This window comes from Gorilla gorilla, chromosome 6 (assembly GCF_029281585.2).
Source record: "Gorilla gorilla gorilla isolate KB3781 chromosome 6, NHGRI_mGorGor1-v2.1_pri, whole genome shotgun sequence".
NCBI classification, from domain to species: Eukaryota; Metazoa; Chordata; class Mammalia; order Primates; family Hominidae; genus Gorilla; species Gorilla gorilla.
Window position 1 is genome coordinate 83,262,696 of NC_073230.2, and position 24,474 is coordinate 83,287,169.

General features: G+C 45.9%; 1 protein-coding gene and 1 non-coding gene across 2 annotated transcripts; both read left to right on the plus strand.

Annotated features, from left to right (window-relative positions):
* Positions 1–1,246: 1,246 nt before the first annotated feature.
* Positions 1,247–24,165, plus strand: EIF4H (eukaryotic translation initiation factor 4H). Its single transcript, XM_004045573.5, has 6 exons — positions 1,247–1,533; positions 14,676–14,863; positions 16,739–16,803; positions 16,889–16,985; positions 21,806–21,943; positions 22,233–24,165. The coding sequence occupies exons 1-6, from the start codon at positions 1,475–1,477 to the stop codon at positions 22,370–22,372; spliced, it is 687 nt and encodes a 228-aa protein (XP_004045621.1). The 5' UTR covers positions 1,247–1,474; the 3' UTR covers positions 22,373–24,165.
* Positions 18,261–18,371, plus strand: MIR590 (microRNA mir-590). Its single transcript, NR_106419.1, has one exon. It is a non-coding gene; the product is annotated as a microRNA mir-590 (primary transcript).
* Positions 24,166–24,474: the final 309 nt, after the last annotated feature.

Here is a 24,474-nt window from a genome sequence, read left to right on the forward strand (position 1 = left end):
AGGACTACTTAAAAGCCAGTAGATCGAGACAAACCTGGGCAACATAGCGAGACTCTGTCTCTACAAATAAATGTTTTACAAAGCAAATTAGAGCCAGGCACGGTGGCTCATGCCTGTAATCCCAGCACTTCGGGAGGCCAAGGCGGGTGGATCTCAGTTCAAGACCAGCCTGGGCAACATGGTGAAACGCTGTCTCTACTAAAAATACAAAAATTAGCTGGGTGTGGTGGTGCACGTCTGTCACCCCAGTTACTCGGGAGACAGAGGCAGGAGAATTGCTTGAACCCAGGAGGTGGAGGTTGCAGTGAGATGAGATTGCGCCACTGCACTCCAACCTGATTCTCCATCTCAAAAAAAAAAAAAAAAAAAATGCAAATTAGGCGAGGTACTGCCCGCCTATAGTCCTAGCTACTCCAGAGGCTAAGGCGGGAGGATGGCATGAGCCCAAGAGGTCAAGGCTGCCGTGAGCTACCACTGTTCCACCGCAGTCCAGCCTGGGCGACAGAGCGAGACCCTGTCTCAACAACGAACCAATAAATACATAATAAAAAGTAATGGTTAAGCGTAAGATACCTAGGTACACATCACAAGAAAATTCTATGAGGTTCTTTCAAAGTGTGCTTAGATAATTAAGGTTTGTCAACATCGTGGCATCCACAATTACCACCATCTCAATCACAAACCTGGAAATTTACCCGTGTAATTAATTCCCACTGCATAACCATGTTTTGTTATTGCTAGATGATGGAATCCACATCAGTATCCAATTCTTCTTCCAAGGCAACGACTTCTGCAAAAAACCGAGATGTGCAGTCTCTCTTGCTAAGTCACCGACCACCTATACTCTCTCCTCTCAAAACCCCCCAATACCCAGGCAGCGAGTAAGCCCTGGAAGGCAGGATTCGTGTCTGCATCCCACCGCCTCGAACCCCCTTCCGGGGCATCCTCATCGTGTGGCCAGCTCCTGCCTGAAGAAGGAGGTGGCCTTTACTTGGGTGTCACCCGGGGACCACTTGGGGGTCCAAGCGGGACAGGCCTCCGCGGTCCCCGCCAGGTCTGGAGGCCGAAAGGCAGCGTCCCAGGCGAACCGGAGAGGGAGTTCCCCCCCAGCTCTCCAGGTCACCTCCCGCCGACGGACGGAAAGGCCGGCGCGCACGGGCGTGGTGCGGCGGGGATAGGAGGCAGCCGCGGGCGCACCCCAGGGCCAGCACATAATGGGCCGCGGCGGCCGGGCAGGCGTCCAGCTGGGACGCCGCCGCACCACGTGGGAGGCAGAGCGCACGGGGCAGGCAGCTGCCCGTGGGCCCAGGGCCGGGCGCGGCGCGGCGAGCGTCCGTGCGTGCGCGCGCGTGCGTACGACCAGGGGATTTGCGATCAGGCGGCGCGGCGGACAGCCCCGGCGGCGGGGCGGGGGGAGTTATATTGCGGGGTCCTTCCTCGCTCACCCTGGTTCCTCTCGGAGCGGAGACGGCAAATGGCGGACTTCGATACCTACGACGATCGGGCCTACAGCAGCTTCGGCGGCGGCAGAGGGTGAGGCGGGCGTGCGCGGGCCCCGGCGGGGGCTGCGGGACCGGCGGAGTCGGGGCCGTCAGGGTGGCGGCCGTCCTGCGCTCAGCCGGGGCGGCGGGAGGCGGGGGCCCGCGGAGGCCTAGGAGCGGCGCCTGGAGGGCCGGGGCCTGGAAATGGCGCGCTCGGAGACGGGGCGGCGGCAGCTGGGCTCCCGGGGTCTTGCTTGTGGGGCGGATCCCTTCCACTGCTTCCCGCCAACGACAACGTGTTGGTTTTTGCCCTGCCTCGGCCGCGGCGGCGCCGATGCCCGGAGATGAGCGCCCGCTTCCAGCCCCATCCCCCCTACGGTAGGACCAGCGCGGGGCTGAGCTGCGGCGCTGGGGTGCGGGCCACACGGCCTGCCCCGCTCCGGTCCCGGCCTCTTTCGCGGCCCTCTGTTGTCTGCCCGCTTTGCAGGCCCCTGGCCCCTTCGCCACGAGGCCGGCCGACTGGGGAAGGTCGGAAGCCAAGAGGGGCGATTCCCTTCCCCTTACGTTTGAGGCAGGGATTTGGCGGCTCTGGCCCGGGGATGGTACGACTCCTTGCGGGCGGGGGGAGACCAAGGAGACAAATCCATCGTAGCTTCTTTGTATTAATCTTTCTTGGGTCACAGTGCCTTGACAGGTGCTACGTGCTCTTTGGCACAATTTTATTTCTCCCTGGTTCCTCGCTCTGACCTGGAGAAGGAACCGCATTTAGCGTCGTCCTGATTGTTGTCAAATGCAGACAACTATGTATAATTGAAACACTTTGCTTAAAATAAACATTTTTGAATAGAGAGCTCATGGTGTTTAATTCCAGGACTCTGCACTTTTTTTTATTTTTTAAATACAAGTTGTCTCGTTAGAATATAGGCTATGAACATCTTGCTGTTTGTCAAGGACACACTTGGGCTTTGTGTTTTCTTGCAGAAAGGATTACTTTCCCAGGATAACACCACAATAGTACACACTGAGGTGTTCAGTCTCCTGGGTTGCAGTCCAAAAGTATCTTTGTTTGGTAAAGAATGATCACTTTTAATACCTTGGTTTGGGAACGGCTCAGACAAAAGCTTGTTTCGGGGCAGGAGTGTAGCTAATATTCATGATACTGTAACGTGGAAGTGTGTCGGGGTAGGTGGAGCTATTGTCATTCCAAAGAACATTTTATTTGCTAATAAAAAAAGAAGTAAATGTTGGATGACATGAAATTATCGCCTTTGGGGTAGGTTTCTAGACATCAAATTTGTTCTCAAGTCATTTCGAAATTTAATAACTAGGGTTTTTTTTTTTTTTCCTAGTTCCAAAAAAAGTTCACAGAAGTACCCAGAAAAATTTTTCTTAAACAGCGTGGTCAATTTAAGTTTTAGTTGCATTGGGACTACAATAAGGTGACCTTATTAAACTGAGTGTGGGGATTTAAAAAAAATTCCTTCAGACACATTTGCCAGCTCTTCTGGTGTCAAATTTTGACATTTGGGGGTGCCAGGAACAATCAGAAGTAAAATTCTATTAAGATGCTATTAATTTCAAATCTCCACAGCAGATGAAAATATTAGCCATTTGCCCCAGGTGTACTCCAAAAACTAATAGGAGAGTTTCCTAGGTAGCACTGTGCATCACTTGAACTTCCTAATAGAAAGTCTCTTTACTGTTAAAGCATCTTCTATGTCTGACTTACTTGGAATTTTCTATTTGGCTTCGTATTAATGTGAAAGTATATAAAGTATTGCTACTTTCAGAAGTAGTTTTAAAAACTTGTTGGTGAATTTACGTATTCATTTATACATGTGTATTCTTTTTTTTTTTTTTTTGAGATGGAGTTTCGCTCTTGTTGCCCAAGCTGGAGTGCAATGGTGCGATCTCGGCTCACTGCAACCTCCACCTCCCGGGTTTAAGCGATTCTCCTGCCTCAGCCTCCCAAAGTGCTGGGATTACAGGCATTAGCCACCGCGCCCGGCCTCAATTATTTTAATTATGTCCACATGAACAAATGTCACTGCTTTACAGTGCTTAAGCATCATAGAAGATTGCCACCTATGGAAAGCAGTTTTAACACTGCATTGTTTGGTACTTGTGTAGGCACCTTCTCCCTTGTCTAAAATGCCTCAGACAGGCTCGTACATCTCACCTCTAAATTACTTGGGTCACAGGTGAAGGAAATGGTAGGCCTAAAATGAACAGTTATCATCATAAAACATAGTTTGGTAGTTATACATCTTCCTAAGTTTATTTCGTAGTTGTGTTTAATAACCAGTGCAGTTGTCAGGAAACAGTATTGAACCACTGCTTTTTTCCACCGAGCCTGTAAGGGCATGTCCCCAGCAGCCAGGGAGAGAAGCAGGGACTGCATTGTTCAGCAAGCAAATCAAAACAAAATTCCAAATGATCAAGAGTTGATTGTACCAGATCTTGAATGGACTTTGTTTTGCAGTTTGCTAAATTATCTTTTTGAGGTTCCAGTTTCTCATTTGCCATTGGCAGTAAAGTGCAGAGTAATACTGATTTTATATTTCTAATTGCAACAAAGCTATGAGTGCTTAGTGGAAAACCACCGATCCTGAGAATTAGGGTGGAAATTGGAGGTGGCAAGAATTGAGGTGGCTGAAATGGTGCCATCTAAAAACTGGCAAAACTCCAAATTTATTCTTTATCAGGATTCAGTTAGGGAGTTTAGAATTCTTTTTTAAATAGAGGTGGGTTTCACTATGTTGCCCAGGCTGGTCTTGAACTCTTGGACTCAAGTGATCCTCCCGCCTCAGCCTCCCAGAGTGTTGGGATTACAGGCATGAGCTACCACGCCCAGCCTAGGAGTTTAGAATTCTAACCTTTGAATCTTTAAACTTAGCATGTCTGTCTAAATTTCTGAGCATATTTTTATCCAAATTTTTTATGGTGGTAAAATACACATAACATAAAATGTGCCACTTTACCCATTTTTCAGTATACATTTCAGGGGTATTGAGTGTATTCGTAATGTACAACCATCACCACTATCCAGCTCCTTAACTCTTACAGCTTGTGAAACTAAAACCCTGTCCCCTTTGAATAGTAATTCCCTATTGCCCTCCTTCCCCCAGGTCCCTGGCAACCACCATTCTACTTCCTGTCTCTGAGCATATTTTAAGATTTGTATGTAATAGGAAGGAAAGCAGTGTATAAAAACTACAGCTAGTTTTCACTGATGCTAGGGCCTGTAAAGCTATTGAAAAGCTTATTTTAAAATGCTGTTTACATGTCAAATGTCAAGTCGCTTGGGTTTGTTATCCTTCTTCACTCCAAGTGTTCCATTGCTTAGTTCCAAACCATTATCCTCTATGAAAAGTGTTACCAGAAATATTTGGATTTGCTAAGAGGTCTCTGCATGACGGTTCATGTAAAAGCCCTGGCTTTGGAATAAGGCAGACCAGAGTTTCATCAGTTCAGCCATGTGTTAGTTGTGTGATCTGAAGTAAGTTTCTTCACCTGTCTGAGCCTCATTTTCCCCACATATGGGTTAGAAACATTTATTTATTTATGAAATAGGCTCTCCTTCTGTCACCCAGGCTGGAGTGCAGTGGCAGGATCATAGCTCAGTGCAGCCTCGACTTCCCAGGCTCAAGCCATCCTCCCACCTCAGCCTCCCAAGTAGCTGGGATTACAGGGTGCGCCACCATGCCCAGCTAATTTTTGTATTTTTTCTAGAGACAGAGTGTCCCTATGTTGCCCAGGCTAGTCTCAAACCCCTGGGCTCAAGGGATCTTCCTGCCTCAGCCTCCCAAGGCTCATTGTGTGAGCCACAGTACCCAGCCTTCAGTTTATGTTTCTATTAGAAATTAAGCTTCGTGGCTGGGTGCAGTGGTTCATGCCTGTTATCCCAGCACTTTGGAAGGCCGAAGCAGGCAGATCACTTGTGGCCAGAAGTTTGAGACCACCCTGGCCAACGTGGCAAAACCCCATGTCTACTAAAAATACAAAAAGTAACGGGTGTGGCGGCACATACCTGTAATCCTAGCTACTTGGGAGGCTGAGGCAGGAGAATTGCTTGAACCAGGGAGGCGGAGGTTGCATTGAGCTGAGATCATGCCACTGCACTCCTCCAGCCTGGGCGACAGAGTGAGACTGTCCCCAAAAAAAAAAAGAAAAATTAAGCTTAGTGTTCTGGAAAGACTTCACAATTTTAAGGAGTCTCCCTGGAAGCTTAGAACGTACAAAGCAGACTCTGAATGTCTTTCCAGGATCACACTCTGGCTTCCAGCTTCCCCTGGAAGGTTCAGGAGAGTATTTGTCGCCTGGTTGCTTTTACATCATGCTGATTAGACCTGCACACCCGGGCATGAAATGAGTGTGATTGCATCATTTTCATAGAACCTAATGGCAGCTGTACGTAGGTCTAAGACTTCTTTTGTGTAAGTCGAATGTTCTTCGAAGTTTCCCCACGTCATGATTTATGTGATTTTCCGTCTTGATCAGGACCTTCTGAAGGAGCTCAAGTATGTGGCTGCTCCACGGTTGATGAGCCTCTGGTTAAGCATGGCCTTCCAGTTCAGGGCTAGGGGGGCCGTCACCTCCCTTTGTTCTGCACATTCTTCCCCTGTCTTTCATGTGTACTCACATTTTTGGAGCCTTCTAAATGTCTGGCTTAATAGAACACAGCTGGATTCTCATACCTGCATCTGTCTCCACTCTTGGAATGTGTTGCTTTGGTTGACTTTTATGGAGCAGCTCAATCCTTGCACAAATAGTTGGAAATGGGAGGAGTAATCAAATAATTCTGGATATTCATATTTGATTCTATACCAAAACTCAGTAAGCAGTAGTTTCTATGAAGGTTAGTTGCAATGTGAAACCTAAAACCTTATCAATAAATTCTTCATACTTTTACATTAGAGTTCATCATTTGGCTGGGCGCGGTGGCTCACTCCTGTAACCCCAGGACTTTGGGAGGCCAAGGCAGGCGGATTACCTGAGGTCAGTAGTCTGAGACCAGCCTGGCTAACATGGCAAAGCCCCATCTCTACTAAAAACACAAAAACTAGCTGGGCATGGTGGTGGGCCCCTGTAGTCCCAGCTACTTGGGAGGCTGAAGCCATAGAATCGCTTGAACCTGGGAGGTGGAGTTTGCAGTGAGCCCAGATTGTGCCACTGCACTCCAGCCTGGGCGACAGGGTGAGACTCTGTATCAAAAAAAAAAAAAGTCACTTTATCTAGTACTCCGACTGGATCCTTTACCAGTGCATACATTTGTAAGGTGTTGGTGATTTGGAAAGGACCTGTTCACTGAGCCAGGCAGAGCCATGCAGATCTTCCAGATGTTGGTACATTTTGTTACACAGTATCAAAGTCACATTCACCATAGATGTTAGAAAAGTCTCTGAGTATTGAAAGACTGTCAGGCTTATGTTGATGGATACAGGTTTTCTGAAACTCTTTTTTGCTTGAAAGCTTAAATTTTACCATTGGCAACAAATACTGTTATTTTGGCCAGGTGCTGTGGGTCATGTCTGTAATCCCAACACTTTGGGAGGCCATGGCAGGAGGATCACTCTAGCCCAGTCTGGACAATATGTCCAGACCTGGTCTTTTCAAAAATAAAATTAGCTGGTGTGGTGGTATATGCCTATAGTCCCACCTACTCGGGAGGCTGAGGCTAGAGGATCACTTGAGTCCTGGAGGTTGAGGCTGCAGTGAGCAGTGATTGCACCACAGCACTCAAATCTGGGCAACAGAGCAAGACCCTGTCTCAAAACAAAAAACCCAAATACTGTTCTTTTACTTCAAGGAACAGACTTAACTTCATTTTTAAAAAACTTAATACCCATGTCTGAATTAACCATAGTTTGTTCTATAGAAAGAACAGCTAGTTCAGCTTGTAGCTCAAGTGCTTTTCCTGCAGCAGCCATCATGCTTGTGTATGCAGCAGAAGTGCTTTGCGTGTTTCATAACATAGGGTATTAAAAAGTGGGTCACGATTCATATACTGCTTTACCAAGGATATTCCTAATTGAAGCTGTGATTTTTCTTCCTATTTTAAATACTTCAAGTGCATGGTGGGAAAGCATGAGTAATGTAGTTTGGTGCCCCTGCCTTCGTTTGTATTAACACAAAGACCTGTTGTGAGATCAGTATAGGTCTTTGCTTTATAAATGTGGAATATTGTGAACCATTCTGGGAACCATATTTTAAGGCATCAGCACACTGGAGCCTATGAAGAAGAAGGTGATAGTGGGGATGGCCAGGCTCTGAAACTTCATCTTAGGAGGAAGGGCTGAGCAGCTTCAGTGAGGACCTTTGAAAGAAGCCTCAGCAGCAGTGATGCAGCAGCTCTTAAGTCTCTGGGACTGCTGAGTGGAAGAAAGGTGTGGCCCTCCAGGCCAGAATAGGACCAAAGGATTACATCTTGGCCTTCTTCAGAGACTGCACAAATGTAAAGAACTGCTGCTTGAGCTAAATAATTGTTTTTTAATAGAGACAGGGTCTCCCTTTGTTGCCTAAGCTGGTCTTGAACTAGCCTCAAGGGATACTCCTGCCTTGACCTCCTAAAGTGCTGGGATTGCAAGCATGAGCCACCACGCCCAGCCTCAACCATTTTTAAGTGTACAATTTAGTGGCATGGAGTACCTTCATAGTGTTGTGTTACCATTGCCACTATCTAGTTCCAGAACCTTTTCATAATCCAAACAGAAACTCTATACCCACTAAACAACTCCATTCCTTTCCCAGTTTTAACCTCATAAACATTTTGGCTATTTCTGTTACATCTATCTTCCCTACTTTTGGGTGGAGGTGTGGGCTAGGATAATTTAAGGCTAATCCTAGCCACTTATCCTTCTAAAATAGTTCTTATTTTTTTAAATTTTAATCCTCATCTTTGTGTTGGTAAATATTGCATACTTTAGAGCAATTTTTGTTTCAATTTTTATGGCTACCGTAGTAGATGTATCTTATATATTCTTTCTTTGTTTTTTTTTTTTGTTTTTTGTTTTGTTTTGTTTTCTGAGGCAGGGTTTTGCTCTTGTTGCCCAGGCTGGAATGCAGTGGCACTATCTCGGCTCACCACAACCTCCGCCTCCTGGGTTCAAGCGATTCTCCTGCCTCAGCCTCCCAAGTAGCTGGGATTACAGGCATGTGCCACCACACCCGGCAAATTTTGTATTTTTAGCAGAGATAGAGCAGAAACAGAGGGTTTCTACATGTTGGTCAGGCTGGTCTCGAACTCCCGACCTCAGGTAATCTGCCTGCCTCGGCCTCCCAAAGTGCTGGGATTACAGGTGTGAGCCACCGAGCCCGGCCTTTTTTTTTGAGTTGGAGTCTCACTCTGCCTCCCAGGCTAGAGCGCAGTGGCGCGATCTCAGCTCACTGCAGCCTCCGCCACCACCCCTCAGCCTCCCGAGTAGCTGGGATTACAGGCACCTGCTACCGTGCCCAGCTGATTTTTGTACTGTTAGTAGAGATGGGGTTTCACCATGTTGGCCAGGTTGGTCTTGAACTCCTGACCTTGTGATTCACCCGCTTCAGCCTCCCAAAGTGGTGGGATTATAGGCGTGAGCCACCACACCCGGCCTCTTACATACTTTTTATACTTGGGTATGTTTCTAACAGATAAGGGCTTATTTTTTTTCTTTAACCAACAGTTTTTCCAGTACCCAGTGTTCAGTTTTTCCCAGTTTTTGCAAAGATGACTTTGTATAGTTGGATTGTTTGAATATGCAAAACATTACAGAAAAATGTAGAAAATTTAGAACACAAGCCAAAGCATAATATAGTGACCTGTCCTGTATACCCATTACCTACTCTTTAAGTGACCACTCTTCTCTATACTATTATGGTTTATAATAGGTAGTATAAATGGTATTTATCAAAGGCTTGACCTTTGAAAGCTTAACCATTTTTGATGATTGTCAGAAACCCAAATGTTACCTATTTGTAGATACGGGGTTTTGCCCTGTTCCCCACGCTGGTCTCAAACTCCTGAGCTCAAGTGATCTCCCCACCTTGGCCTCCCGAAGTGCTGGGATTGCAGGTGTGAGCCATGGCGTCTGGCCAGTCATTTTCTTTGGTTTTCACTACTTTACCCTTCTGGGCCCTACTTTCCCCAAATGAGAGCTAGAAACTCCTCTGTTGGGAGGTTTAAATGAGATGTGTCTCATAATTTGGTGGCATAGTCTTGCCCTGTCGCCCAGGCTGGAGTGCAGTTGCGCAATCACAGCCTCCCAAAGTGCTGGGACTACAGGCCGGAGCCACATGCCCATGCCCAGCCTTGAGCACTCAATTTTCTGTTGCATCTACTTACTGGATACATCCCTACCCTCATAACATCTACTCTTTACATTGGCTTCTTTTTATAGTTACCCTCTCTCAGTCTCCTTTGACACCTACAGATCTTTTCTGGCTCACCCTAAGGGTTCAGTATTGGCCCCATCTGCCATCTGGAAGTGGAGTCCCACTTCTGTTGCTCTCTGCTGTGCCGCATATCCTGGCTCCCAACTGCTCCACCCTGGTGAAACTGTTCTCATTGCTATCTTCCAGATTTTCTGCAGTCCTTTGCTTGTGACGTGATTTCTCCTTTCCAAATTATCAGCTCCTTGAGGGCAGAAACCGAGTCTTAGGTTTGTGCCTTCTCTACATTCTCTCCACCCTTCATAGACATGCAGATACGTGGTTGATTTGAGTAAGGAAAAGTGATTTGCCTGTCAAGGATTTTAGTCACACTTGGAGCCGAAAGTAGGATTTTCTAAATTACTGAGGCTGTAATTGACTACTTTAATCTTTCATAATCAATAGACTGTCCCTAATGGGCAGTAGAAAGGACCCTGCTCAGTAGTGGCAGGGAGTTTGCAGCACAGACCTTGACTTCAGGTGTCCTGAATTGGCACGCTCTGCTGATCTGTTCCTGTTCTACACGCACTCCTGCCAGCCCAGTGTAGCCTCAGGCCTGTTGGGTCTACCCAGGAGCATGGCAGAATTATTGTTAAACTTTTATATAGCACTTGGTACTTACGAAATGTTTTTATGGTCAGTTTTAAACTTATAAAATCAAGATTGAAATATAACAGACAAGAAAACATAAGTACAGAGGTAATTTGGCAGAGGTCCTACATCAAGCTTGCTAAGGTGTCAGGTGAACCTGTTCTCCCATGTGTTGTTATTGATCTGTGTAGGAATGTGCTGAATTTCACGAAACACAGCTTATTTATTTAGGTAGTAGTCCCCTAAACTTGAATCTAGTGAAAAGTGGCAGACATTTTAGCTCAGAGTTTTCTGACATTTGATTTTGTAAATGAATCGGTGGGTAACAGATCTGTGTCATCCTATGTGGTGTGATGTGATGTCATCCTATGTGATGTGTACTCTGGGGTACTCACATCCTATGTGATGTGTCTCAAGTGACTGTCACACAGTGGACACTTTACCAGCGCTAGCTTGAATGAGGTCTACCTCCATGGCCCAGCCCTGCTGCCCCCTAGTGATTTCATTGAATGGGATGAAAAGGTAAAAAGTGCTTAAGACCTGTAGAAGGGACTACATCAGGTAGGGTATGGGAATATTTAGGACTACTTTGGTAATTATTGAAAAGTCTAGAGTATTAAGCCACTGGTGGTTTTGTGAGGCACGAGTGAGTTGAACAGTTTAGTGGGCTTTGGTGTATCTTTGCTCCAGAATTATATCACCAGTTAGCTGTTAGGTGCTGCCATTTGGTAACATGCCAACTTTTCAAAAATGGTTTGCCCCAAACTAGATTTTTCTATCTTCTCCAAAGCCAGAGCCACCTTCCTGTCCTAGTGCATTTTTAGCAGTGCCCCGTCATCTTACTGGCATTCACCTGGGCTTCCTGTGCTCAATCAGGGGTCAAGTCTGGCCTGATCTCAGTTCTACAGTTCCTCTACTCTGTAAGTTCGAGCACAATTAGCAAGCCTTCGCACCTCCATTTTCCTTACTTAGCAACTACATCAAACATTTATCATCTCTCTTCATCCTCACCCTCCTTTTTAGTTTTTATGTATATGTTACACATTCATACACACAAACATACCTGCATATATACGTGTTTTATACGCCCCACACAACTGTGAGCTGCTTACATACAAGACAGTCTTTTAACATCATTACGCATCACTAGATGTTTAATGTTGAGTAATGAATTTAAAGTGTTTTTAACATTCACCCTCCATTTTTATGGTTTTCCACATGTTTATACTGTATCTTGTTTTTTGTTTGTTTGGTTTTGTTGTTGTTTTTTGTGCTTTTTTGTTTGTTTTTTGTGGTTTTTTTTGTTTTTGATTTTTGAGATGGAGTCTCGCTCTGTAGCCCAGGCTGAAGCGCAGTGACACAGTCTCAGCTCACTGCAAGCTCCACCTCAGCCTCTGAAGTAGCTGGGATTACAAGTGTGTGCTACCACACCTGGCTAGTTTTTGTATTTTTAGTAGAGACGGAGTTTTACCATGTTGGCCAGGCTGGTCTTGAACTTCTGGCCTCAAGTGATCCACCCACCTTGACCTCCCGAAGTGCTGGGATTACAGGTATGAGCCACTGCGCCCAGCCTTTTTGTTGTTGTTGTTGTTTCTTCAGTTGGAGACAGTTTCCTTCTGTCACCCAGGCTGGAGTGCAGTGGTGCCATCACAGTTCACTGCAGCAGCAACCTCCTGGGCTCAGGTGATCCTCCCACCTCAGCCTCCCAGGTAGGTTGGGACTACAAGTGTGGACCATCACTCCCGGCTAATTTTTTGTATTTTTTATAGAGATGGGGTCTTACTGTGTTGCCCAGGCTGGTCTTGAACTCCTGGCTTTAAGTGATCCTCCCGCCTCAGCCTCCGAAACTGTTGGGATTACAGGCATGAGCCACTGGGCCCGGCTTTATACTGTAACTCATATGTTTATTATCCAGTCCTAAATAGTATCTTATTGAAAATATTTTAGGATTTATGGTTTTGGAGATATCAGCGATAGAGTACTATTGGCAAAGGTTATTGAAATGCAAAGTAAGTCACATTAACTAGGCCCGGAAAGATGGGAGAAGTGGGCAGGTAGGATGCAATTCACTTGTAAACCTATTTTCTGGTGGTCTTAGAACAGAACGTGGAACTTCCTATTGGAAAGTACCGGAATTGTGAATTATGAAACTTAAAAGCTTTTTTTTTTTAACCATCAAAGAATCATCACAGCTTGGTTGACCCTTCTACTTTAGAAAAATGCTTTAATGAATAATATTTGTCTGCAAGACACCTGGAATTTATCTTCAGGAAGAAGTGGAATTTCCGTTGTGTTTCTGGCAGTATGTAGATGAAAGACCAGGTTGCTCTCTAAGATGGATATTAATATTTCCCCTGCAAAGAGGGTGACTTTGAGCAGGTCTTGGGTTGTTGTGAAGGATCTCATTTATTTGAACGCATTTCCCGTTTAGAAAAAAAAAACTGCAGTTGGCTGCCAGCACGGTATTCTTGGAGCAAACAGGAAATGGGTTAAATGTCTGTTTCAAAAAAACTCACCCCCTTAATTTTTTTTTCCTCCTGAGTTTTCCAAACGTTTTATTTTGAAAATTTTCAAATCTACAATAAGGTTGAAATAATGGTGTAGTTGGATGACGCTAGTGGATGCAGAAGTGACTATTCTGCCTTGTTTGCTGAATCCTTGCTGTATACCGGCACACATGCCCTTTATGCTGACCTGCTTGAAAACAAATGTTGGCCGTCTTGGCACTTCACTTCTAATGACTTTAAGTCTCTCCCGGGGCATTCTTATGGCAAATATCGTTTTAATATAATAATCTATTTATACTATATTCTGATGTCTTTTTTTTTTTTTTTTTTTTTTTGAGATGGACTCTCACTCTGTCGCCCAGGCTGGAGTGCAATGGCGTGATCTCGGCTCACTACAACCTCCACCTCCTGGGTTCAACCGATTCTCCTGCCTCAGCCTGCCCAGTAGCTGGGATTACAGGCATGCACCACCACACCAAGCTAATTTTGTATTTTTAGTAGAGACGGGGTTTTACCATGTTGGTCAGGCTGATCTTGAACTCCTGACCTCAAGTGATCCACCCACCTCGGCCTCCCAAAATGCTGTATTAGGATTAACTCAGTTTTACAAATAAAATAAAGCTTAGAGAAGTTGAATAACTTCTCAAGGTCATATGCTAGTAAGTGACAGAGGCTAGATTTAAACCAATACCTATGCAGAGTAAACAACGCTTGATACAGCTGAGGAGATGACATCGAGGTTGAAATGGATTGGTAATGCACGCCATGTATTTGAGGACCCTGTGAAGTATTGCACGAGAGTGTTAGGTACGTCAGTACTTGCTGTGTGACATCTAAAATTTTTATTAGGACATTCTTACGCCCATAATCAGGCAACAAGGAGAAATTATTTATTTATTTATTTATTTATTTTTTTGAGACGGAGTCTCAGTCTGTCGCGTGAGCTGAAGTGCAGTGGCGCGATCTTGGCTCACTGCAGCCTCCGCTTCCCAGGTTCAAGCGGTAGGAGAAATAATTCTATTATGTATGAATGTGTTAAACGTAAACAACTTCAGTAATCCTTCTTCTGAATACAACATTACTTCTAGACTGTCCATTTCTGTATTTCTTAGACCCACGGTGTGTGAAGGAGGGTACTTGCTTAGATTTTAGGATGTAAATACTGCAGATACAGATTCTGAGTGAATAGGAGAGAAGCAGTTGTCTTAGGAAGGTATGTTACGTTTGGGCTGGGCATGGTGGCTCACACCTGTAATCCCAGCACTTTGGGAGAGTGAGGCAGGCAGACCACCTGAGGTCAGAAGTTGGAGACCAGCCTGGCTAACATGGTGAAACCCTGTTTCTACTAAAAATACACAAATTAGCCAGGTGTGGTGGCACATGCCTGTAATCTCAGCATCCTTAGGAGGCTGAGACAGGAGAATCTCTTGAACCCAGGAAGCAGAGGTTCCAGTGAGCCAAGATTGTGCCACTGCACTCCAGCCTGGGTGACAGAGTGACAGTCTGTCTCAAAAAATTTTTCTTTTCCTTTTTTTTTGTTTCTCCAGCCATTCTCTGTAACAGTCTTGTGGTACATCGAGCAGAGTGCTTCACGTGGGGCACTGGCGGCGTAGCTCAGCGGAAGACCGCTTTACTTGTTTTGCTTATTCCACTCTGGGCACACTTGAATCCTGTTTGTCTCCCCTCCTAGGTCCCGCGGCAGTGCTGGTGGCCATGGTTCCCGTAGCCAGAAGGAGTTGCCCACAGAGCCCCCCTACACAGCATACGTAGGAAACCTACCTTTCAATACGGTTCAGGGTGACATAGATGCTATCTTTAAGGATCTCAGCATAAGGAGTGTACGGCTAGTCAGAGACAAAGACACAGATAAATTTAAAGGTGAGTTTGGGGGATTCTTATTGTATATTACTGTAAAGTGTAGGGGAGGATGGGAAGGGGTTCTAAATAAAAATAGATTTGTGAACCAGAGGCTGTAATCAGGAAAGTGTTTTAAACATTTGCCTGGTCTAAGTGGCCAAAAGAAACATAACTCTTCAACTCATAGGTCTTCAGTTCACTTAGGGGAAAATGTTTTGTACACAGTGTAGTTCATAGAAATACATGGCATATGCCCAGGTTTGTGAGCCTGACCTCTACAGCAGTCCTGTCTGCCAGTAAAGGAGTTCCCCAGAAGAGAGAGGAATAGAGCCGAGGACTCTTAGGCACATTCCTCCTGGAATGACTCGTAGATTTTCTTTGGTAGTTAATCCAGTAATCATATGGTACTGTCATCCAGTAATCATAAAACCCAGAAGAGAAGCAGCCAGTGCTGTCAGTATGCATTTGTAAATTTGGAGAGTGTGCTTGGGAGGGCTGGCTGAGATTTCAGATGTGGTGTCTATAGGTCGTGTGTCTGCAGGGTGCGGGAGCAAAGAGCAGGAAGAAGAAGGGATCCGAGCAGCATTCTCCTGCCTGCAGGGCTTCCTGAAGGAAGTGTGCCTGCTGTGTAAGTGCACGATGTTAGGTCCCAGGATGTTTGGCCCGCATAATCCACCCAAAAGCACATCTGTGACAAGTATGGGGTAACTTGGGGCGGGGAGCTGTGCCAGCAGTCGAGAAGGCCTTGCTGACCTGGGTGGTTTTGTGTGTCGGTGGCATTCTTACTCTTTTTGACTTCAGAATCTGAAGCCACATGTAGTGTGTAATCAAACAGTGAAAACAAAAATATCAGTTACACTTGTGAAAGTAAGCTCCAGGAAGCATTAGGAACTAAACTTTGGGTTGGAGTGTGTGGGTGAGCCTAGCCTTTGGGCTGGGTCAGTCGCCGCAGGCTTTGGAGTTTGGCTCATAAAGGACCATCTTCACTTGAGCAGCTCTAGAAGATGAGATTGGGCGTCTGTTGCTTCTGTGAAGTTGGGGGTAGTTTTCTCCATTATTCTCAACATTGAATCCACTTAGGGAGGAAACCTGGGGGGACATCCCTCCAGCCAAGGCAGTATGTTCTTAACACACAGTTGGTAAACAGGGAAAGTTTGGACTCAGGCCTTTAGAGCACTTGCGGTCTAGTGGGCTTCAAAGATGAAGTGTGATTATTAAGTTATTATACACAGGGCAAGGATGCTGGGGGAGAGGGGATGCAGGGTGCAGTGCCAGCATCTGGGGAGTAATGAACTAGATTTAGACTCCAGACAGCAAGGAAGGGGCAATGTCAGACCCCTGGCATCAGGGACACAGGTTGTCAGTAACAGGTACTTGGACCCAGGCTGCCTGTCTTTTAATTAACATTCAGAGAAGAATGCCCTGATTGCCGAGGATGTATTTTCAGCTTTGTGAAGCAAATTTTATGTCAGTTACCTGAGTAGTAAGTTAAATCGGCACTTTAAGCCTCTTTCTTCAGAGCATTTTAGGTACCAAGTTTGAAATCTACGAAATCTAGTCCTCACTTAGATTAAATAGTCATTCAGAAGTCAGAAGAGCTCTGCAGATGGCCTGAGAAAGGTTTGAATATTATGGTTAAAACATTCAAGAAGAAAGCTTTCTAGAAACGCAGCTGCTATTTCAGTGCATGTTCAGTTAGCATTTTCTGACTGATAAAATAGAATTGAGAGGGAGGAATGCCAGTCAGGGTTCTATCTATTGAAAGGCTGTCCTAGTCTGCCATCATCTAGACAACAGAATGGTAGTTGTGACGTGGAGAAGTAGTATGAATAGGATCTTCCCACATCTTTAACCCAGAATTACTTGAGGAAATCGGGGTCTTCTTTTCTTTTCCAGGATTCTGCTATGTAGAATTCGATGAAGTGGATTCCCTTAAGGAAGCCTTGACATACGATGGTGCAGTAAGTATCCTCAGGTTTTCTCTGTCATAGCAGTTGAGATTTGTTTTCTTTGCCAATACTTACACTATTTTCCCTTTATCATTAGCTGTTGGGCGATCGGTCACTTCGTGTGGACATTGCAGAAGGCAGAAAACAAGATAAAGGTGGCTTTGGATTCAGAAAAGGTGGACCAGATGACAGAGGTGATTGGTTCTTCTAAAGCTGAACATCATAAAGATTTGCAGTATGCCTACCAATTCCAACTCGTGAACGTTCCTAGTAGAACTCGATTATCTCATAGGTGTGATAGGTTCTCGTGAGCTCTTAAAAGTTTGTGTAAAATCCTAGAAAGAATGGCTGATGCTTCTGCAAGCCTGGTGTTTTTTGTTTTCTGTTGGAAGCAAAAACTCTTAAAATGATTTCATTGAACCTTCCATCACATGAGTTGTATGTCTTCCAAATGAATTTTTCCATGTTTGTGCAGCAAGGTAATGACACGACCTCAACTTTATCGTTTTTGTGTATCCTCAGGAATGGGTAGCTCTCAAGAATCTAGAGGTGGATGGGATTCCCGGGATGACTTCAATGCTGGTATCAGTATTTAAAGTATCACCACTTAATTTTCCCTAGGAGCCTTGCTGCTGTTCTCTGTTTCTTACGAGTAGCCCGCCTGGCCGGACTACTTGTTTAGTTCCTTTAACAGATACAGCTCTCCTGCAAGGTGCCCAGGCATGCAAGTAAGCCTCTGTTAGAGCCTGTGGGGGCAGGACTTGAGCCCCACGCACCTTGTGTGGTCACCTTTATTAGCCGGCAGTTCCTTGGATGTGCACGGGCCTGGGTCCTTGAGCTTGCTCAGCAGTCTTTCTCAGACTCTAGCCCAGGGAAACTCCTCTGTGGTTTTTTGTATGGCACCAAGAGAAGTACTGTTCCTTCTGGAAAACATAGGATAGAGGTTTGGGTTCTTACATGGTGAAAGGTAGTCCTGATGGCCCTTTTTTTTTCTTGGAGGATTGTGGGGAGGTCCAGTCCCTTGATGGCGGACATGATGCACTTCGCCATTGTCTTTCTTAGCCAACCCAGGCAGACCAGCTGGTGGTATAGCACAAAGCATCAGTCCACACGCCAGGCCTCTGCTCTGCAGGGTGATTTTAAGCATTTTTTTCATCTTTACTTTCTGTTTTTAAATTACAAAAGTATAATTTTTTATATATGCACATGATAAAAACTTCAGTTGTAACACAGAAAGGTAGGAAAAGAAAAACAAATTTGTTTTCTTTCCCGCAAACTTGGGATGTGCTGTCATGCTGTGCTGTATAGAACGTCAGCACCCCTCCCCCCATCAAAACAAAACCGGTGTAAAGTAGTGGGTAAGTATGGGAGGGACTGGTGCACACTGTCTTGTGAGTCTGAGATTTTTAAAAACTCAGCTTTGGCTGAACAGGTGACGACTATCTGTTGAATAATATAGTTCTTAAAAGTCCTGTAGCCAGTCAGAAATGAGCTTATTCATAAAAGTGCAGTATGGTGAAGTCAATCTGTAATTTTATGTATAAGCTAGTCTCTGATTGAAATGTGCAGCAGCTGTCTTCTTAGAGCCAACCAGCAGCTCAGGGAACGGCCTTTCCCCTGCCAGTTTGGTATTCGCAGGTGTTATAGAAGTTGCCCACATACTAACGTCTTTCTACCCTTGGCTTAGCTTGGCCACTGGCACTCAAGCAGAGACACAGTGAACACGGCCATGGCCTGGCCGCGCCGCCACCAGTTCTGGTGGGAACTGCAGTGTTTCGGTGACATCTCAAACCCGATGTGGGCTCACTCGATGGAGTAATGGCTAATTTGATACTTTATACGTTATTTGCGAGAGTAGATCTTTTTTACTTTTTAATAGGATGGTGCTATTTTTTTTAATGATACCTGCTCATGTGAAAAACAAAATAGAGCAACAGAAAAGTACCAAGAAAGCAAAAACATTTCATCATCAGAAATAGCCAGTGTTAAACTAAGCTTTGTAAAGAAAACTCTGAAGATTCTCATGAATAGTTTGCTTCCTAGAAACCCACCAACAGATTTTTTTTGTTGTTTTTTTTGAGACAGAGTCTCGCTCTGTTGCCCAGGCTGGAGTGCAGTGGTGCGATCTCGGCTCACTGCAAGCTCTGCCTCCTGGGTTCATGCCATTCTCCTGCCTCAGCCTCCCAAGTAGCTGGGACTACAGGCACCCACCACCACGCCTGGCTAATTTTTTGTATTTTTAGCAGAGACGGGGTTTCATCATGTTAGCCAGGATGGTCTTGATCTCCTGACCTCGTGATCCACCTGCCTCAGCCTCCCAAAGTGCTGGGATTACAGGCGTGAGCCACCGCGCCCGGCCCCCACCAACAGATTTGATGAGAGATCCTTGTTCATCTGCTTCACCAGCGTGGTGTGAACTATTTGTTTCATGCTAGACATTGGTGGTCGAAATCATTTAATCTCATAGTAAAGGGTGTAAATTTACTTTGTACTCACGTGGAAAGGTACACTTCACAGTTTAGTTTGGGGGAAACGTGAAGTTAAATGTTTTAATACTAACTAGGCTTGTTCACTGAACTGTGTAATGTGGTGGGTAAAAGACTTTGTAAAGGACCTTATACTCGACTATATGCCTCCTAGTGTATTTCCCCTAAAGCAGTGCTCCTATTGGTGTAAATCTGTTCAGACTTGCTTTCATTACTTGATTTGTTAAAATTGATTATTTAACTCAGTCTCTGAACTGGGTGTGAGATCCCTTGATTGGTTTCCAAAACCCTTGCCACCTTTAAGGAATAGAAATCGGCCCCCACCACAGGTGATGCAGTCGGCGCTCATCATTGGAGGTGGTTCTGTGGAGTTGCTAGAACACTGAATGAGCCCGTGCAGTGCTGCTCCTGTGTGCCACAGATCACAACATTTTCGTCAGCTGATCATACCTAACATTGCTTTATATGACTTTTTTTTTTTTTTGAGATGGAGGCTCACTCTGTTGCCCAGGCTGGAGTGCAGTGGCGTGATTTCGGTTCACTGCAACCTCCGCCTCCTGGCTTCAAGCGATTCTCCTGCCTCAGCCTCCCAAGTAGCTGGGATTACAGGCGCACACCACCACACCCAGCTAATTTTTATATTTTTAGTAGAGACGGGGTCTCTCCATGTTGGTCAGGCTGGTCTCGAACTCCCAGCCTCAGGTGATCCGCCCACCTCTGCCTCCCAGAGTGCTGGGATTATAGGCGTGAGCCACCACACCCAGCCTATGTGACCTTGATTTTAAAGACGCCTCATTTAATGTTAGTGTTGATTCATTTAATAGTGTTAACATTGAACTCAGGGCCAGCTGTAGTAAGTAGTCTGTGGTGTCATCATTTCAGCCTGTTAGAAAGCTCATCCCACACCGGTTTTGTCTGTAAGACACCTGACAGCCAGCCTGCACTTAGGAACAGCAGACAGCACTTCACACTGCACCTGGGGCCACTTCAGACAGCGATGTCACCAGAAAAAGCCCAAAGGGCAAAACACCCGACACTCATCGTGAAAAGACTTGACAGCTAAGAACTGAAACAGGCAGAGCATTATCTTTTTCTGCCTCAGCTGGGATCGTCACATCTGTGCAGGTCCAGGACTGACTGGAGAAATGCTGCTGGTATCTAGCTTGGGATTACACATGAATTTTAGCAACTGGGTGGATTTGCAAATATGGGATCTGTGGATAATGAGGATGACTGTATAGTGCATACCGCGGGCTCTGAGGGTTCTTCTCAAAGACAAGCTCCCTGAAAGCTTGGAGCCTTAGCACCACTCTCGCAGAGAGCAGCAGTGGCACCCCCTGAGTGCGCAACCAACAGCAGCAAGCTCATTTGTTTAATTATGGTTTAACTTCTTTTCGCCAGTTTTTTTTTTTTTTTTCCTTGAGACAGAGTCTCACTTCATCACCCAGGCTGAAGTGTAATGGCACGATCTTGGCTCACCGCACCCTCTACCTTCCAGGTTCGAGCGATTATCATGCCTCAGCCTCATGAGTAGCTGGAACCCCAGGCGTGCACCACCATGCCCAGCTAATTTTTGTGTTTTTTGTAGAGAGTGAGTCTCACTGTGTTGCCCAGTCTGGTCCTGAACTCCTGTACTCACCTCCCACCTCGGCCTCCCAAAGTGCTGGGATTACAGGCGTGAACCAGTCTTTTTACCAAATTTTAACATCAGTAGGTTATACAGTTAAAGTTTAGTTTTCACTGAAGTACAAGCCTGAAGGCCCCTTAAGACCATTGAGAAAATACTCTTTCCTCCTACACACCAGTGGGAATTCAGCATTTCTAAATGAGATGCAGTTTACTTCTGCCAAGAGCCCACTTAGCAGGCACACAAATGAATGGGGAAAGAACGCTTTGCCCCCACAGGAGGCGCCGGTGGGGGTGAGGCGCTGTGCTCTCTGCTCATGCCCCTCTGTGTAGGGCATGGCCAATTTCGGATAACTGCTTTGTTTACCACACAGATGCTTTGCTTGTAGAATGGCCCACACCTAAAATGCAGCCAAAACAGGAAAATTGGGACTTTGTATTTTTATTTTGTCTTCATATAGCTTTTTCTTGTGATTTTTGTGTTCTGAGTTGTAAATACTTCTAAATTTCAGGTTTATCTTTTTAAATAGCTGTATAGATTTCTATTAGAAAATAGAGTTCAACCTGCTTTGAGGCTTTCTTTTGCTTAAGCCGTATTAAAATACAGTTTCGTGGTATTAATATTTTTCTACTTTTCATGCAAGCTGAGCATGTAAACAGCTCGTTTGTTTGCTCTCCTAAGATCTTGATTCCTTTTTCTTTGGGAAGTCTGTTAGCGCTGTCATTACTCCACACATTGGCATTTGGACCCACTTTTAACACACTTTATTTTGGAGAGACTTCAGATACTGGACAAACTAAAGAATTTAAAATTAAACTCAAACAATTCCCAGAACATTATTCTATAAGCAGCTTGGAGACGATAGTTTGAAAAGTAATTCAGTGTCCTGTTTCTTCCTCAGGCTTCAGGGATGACTTCTTAGGGGGCAGGGGAGGTAGTCGCCCAGGCGACCGGCGAACAGGCCCCCCCATGGGCAGCCGCTTCAGAGATGGCCCTCCCCTCCGTGGATCCAACATGGATTTCAGAGAACCCACAGAAGGTACGGGCTCGTGTCAGTGGAGGGCATCTTGTCCTGATGGGATGATCATGGCCGGTTCATACCCCGTGGGGACTTGGCGTTCCTACGGCACACAGAGTTGTCGGCATAGATCCCCACGTTCTCCGGAATAGCAAGTTCACCTTGGTCATTAGAGCATCTGCTGATGGGGTAGCAGGCCAGGTGAATTTTAGAAAGTGGGTTGGTTTGCTGACAGCAACATCAGCATGGTCGTTTTGCTGGATGTGGAATGGGATCCACACTCTGACAAACTCTGCTTTTTCTCCCCTAGAGGAAAGAGCACAGAGACCACGACTCCAGCTTAAACCTCGAACAGTCGCGACGCCCCTCAATCAAGTAGCCAATCCCAACTCTGCTATCTTCGGGGGTGCCAGGCCTAGAGAGGAAGTCGTTCAAAAGGAGCAAGAATGAGCCTGCGGTTGGGAGGGAATGGGGCGTGGGGGGTTAGAGCAGGACCACAGCCTGGTGAGTCCCCGGGCAGCCGTCCTGCAGCCGCCACTCCTGCGCCTGCCATTGGCCTCCTCACAGCGGAAACACAGCTTGTGAGTGCATGTCAGCTGTTAACAAGTGGTTTTTAGTACATTCTGGGCTTTGCTGTATCTATCTAGTGCCTGTTTGTGCGTTTTTTTCTTTCTTCCGCTGCTTCCCCATTTTCCTTCTGTCCTTTTCCTCCTGCTCCTTGTTTTCCCAGCAGCACATGGGGTTCCTTGGAGGAGCGGAGGTGGCCGCCGTGGGGGGGCGTTTGGGCTGCGGTGCTGCGTCATTTTTCCTTTGCTTTCTCTTTACTTTAGACACTGGCCCAACTCCAGGCGTTTCCTTTCATTTCCTCAGTGCTTCTCTTCTGACCTGCATGTTGAGTTCTGTATTGCTGGGGCTTCCAACAAAAACCAGAGTCACTGACAGAGGGAACGGCAGAGACCTTGGTATTCAGCTGTGATGGATATAGAGAATCGGAGGCACCTTGTTTTCACAACTAGGATAAAAATATCTGCAGGGTCCTTTCCATTCCTATTTAGAGGGAGTCCTGGCTCCATGACCCCCTCCCTAGTGGACTGTCCAAGCAGATAGGCTCACACGAGAAACTGAGGCTGAAAGGGGGGGCCGTGGAAGAGCGGTAGGAAGTCCACGGAGAAGATGCAGTGAATGCTTGCATGCATTCACACGTGTGTGTGTCCCAGCTAGTTCACTCCTTTCGCCGTGCGTGGTGGAGGCTCGCTTCTCTGGCTGGGTGCAGTGAACGGCCAGCGGGTTTCTTTTCTGCTGGGCCAAGGCGCTTTGGGGGTGGAGGGGGTGGTGCTGGCGCTGCGCTGGGCTGACTGCGGCGCTGACGCGGCGTTTCCCCCCATCCCTGTTGCCTGTGTGTTGTGTGGATCTGTTCCTAGTATAGGCAACATAATGAGATACTGTGCTTCCTACCTCCCCTTCAGTTCAGAGCCAAAATGGGTCTAGAATCTGGCACTTTACTCATTTCCTTTGATAAATTAAATTGTACTATGCAGAGCTGTCAGGAACCTTCAGATAGCAGTAGAGGACTGCAGCTGTCTAGGTCTGCGGCCACATCTTGGGGACACACTGGATTGTTCCCATGTGCAGGGTTCAGCACTTATGTGGGAGTGCTAGGGGTTAGGCTTTTGAGCTTGAACGCCTGCGTGTGAACAGATGAAAAATCCTTCAGTACCCAAGTCCCAGTCTGTCCTATGGGGAGCAGTTTGGGGGCGGCCGGCAGCAGGAGCCTGGGAAAGAGGCCCTCGCCAGGTGATGGCAGGGCCAGGGTGGCCTGGGGCACCCAGCAGAATGTGCTTAGTATTTGGTCACCAGCCGTCATCCTGGGCTTTTCCTACTGTGTCTTGTTACAAGGCCTCAGCAATCCACAGAACTCTCTCTCCTTCCTTCCACCTGTCAGCTTCTCTGCTTCTGAGATAAGAACCATTTGTGTAACACCAACACTTAACTTCAGAAAGACATGCATTATGTGGTGTAATCAAACCCGATGCTTTCAGATGACCTACTTACATCTTCAGTGTGGATAAGATAAAGAACAAAACACATGCATCTAAACTGCTGGGCAATCCAGTTGACTTTTAAATGTAAGAATGGAATTCCAAACACTTAACACATTCAGCTATATGACAGAAAGTAAATCTATGGATATGGTATTTTGTGAATGATCTTTTAAATAAAAGAAAACCTTACGTAATATTTAATGCTTGCCTTTATTTTTGAGTTCTTTTTAGCTGCTCATGGAATGTAACAATTTTAAATTTGGGAAGCACCATTGAAATGGAAGAGTCTTCCTGTCATTTTAATTCTGGGATGAGTGAAGTTATTTTAAAAGCTGGTGATGATTAGAAATAGGATGCCAATTTTTTCCCCTCACTTGCTAAAAATGTCCTTTTCCCAACCAGGCAGAAACCTTGAAAGTCTGGCTGTTTTTGGTTAGGTAAAGGAACATTTTTTTCCCAAGATGGAAGAAATCAAGCATTTACACAACATGTGGCTTCTTTTAACAACTG

Coding starts and splice junctions, on each gene's coding strand:
- EIF4H (XM_004045573.5), top strand. CDS start 1,475: ATGGCGGACTTCGATACCTACGACGATCGGGCCTACAGCAGCTTCGGC. Junction 16,986..21,805: donor AGGTGGACCAGATGACAGAG/GTGATTGGTTCT, acceptor TTTCTTCCTCAG/GCTTCAGGGATGACTTCTTA. Junction 21,944..22,232: donor TTTCAGAGAACCCACAGAAG/GTACGGGCTCGT, acceptor TTTCTCCCCTAG/AGGAAAGAGCACAGAGACCA.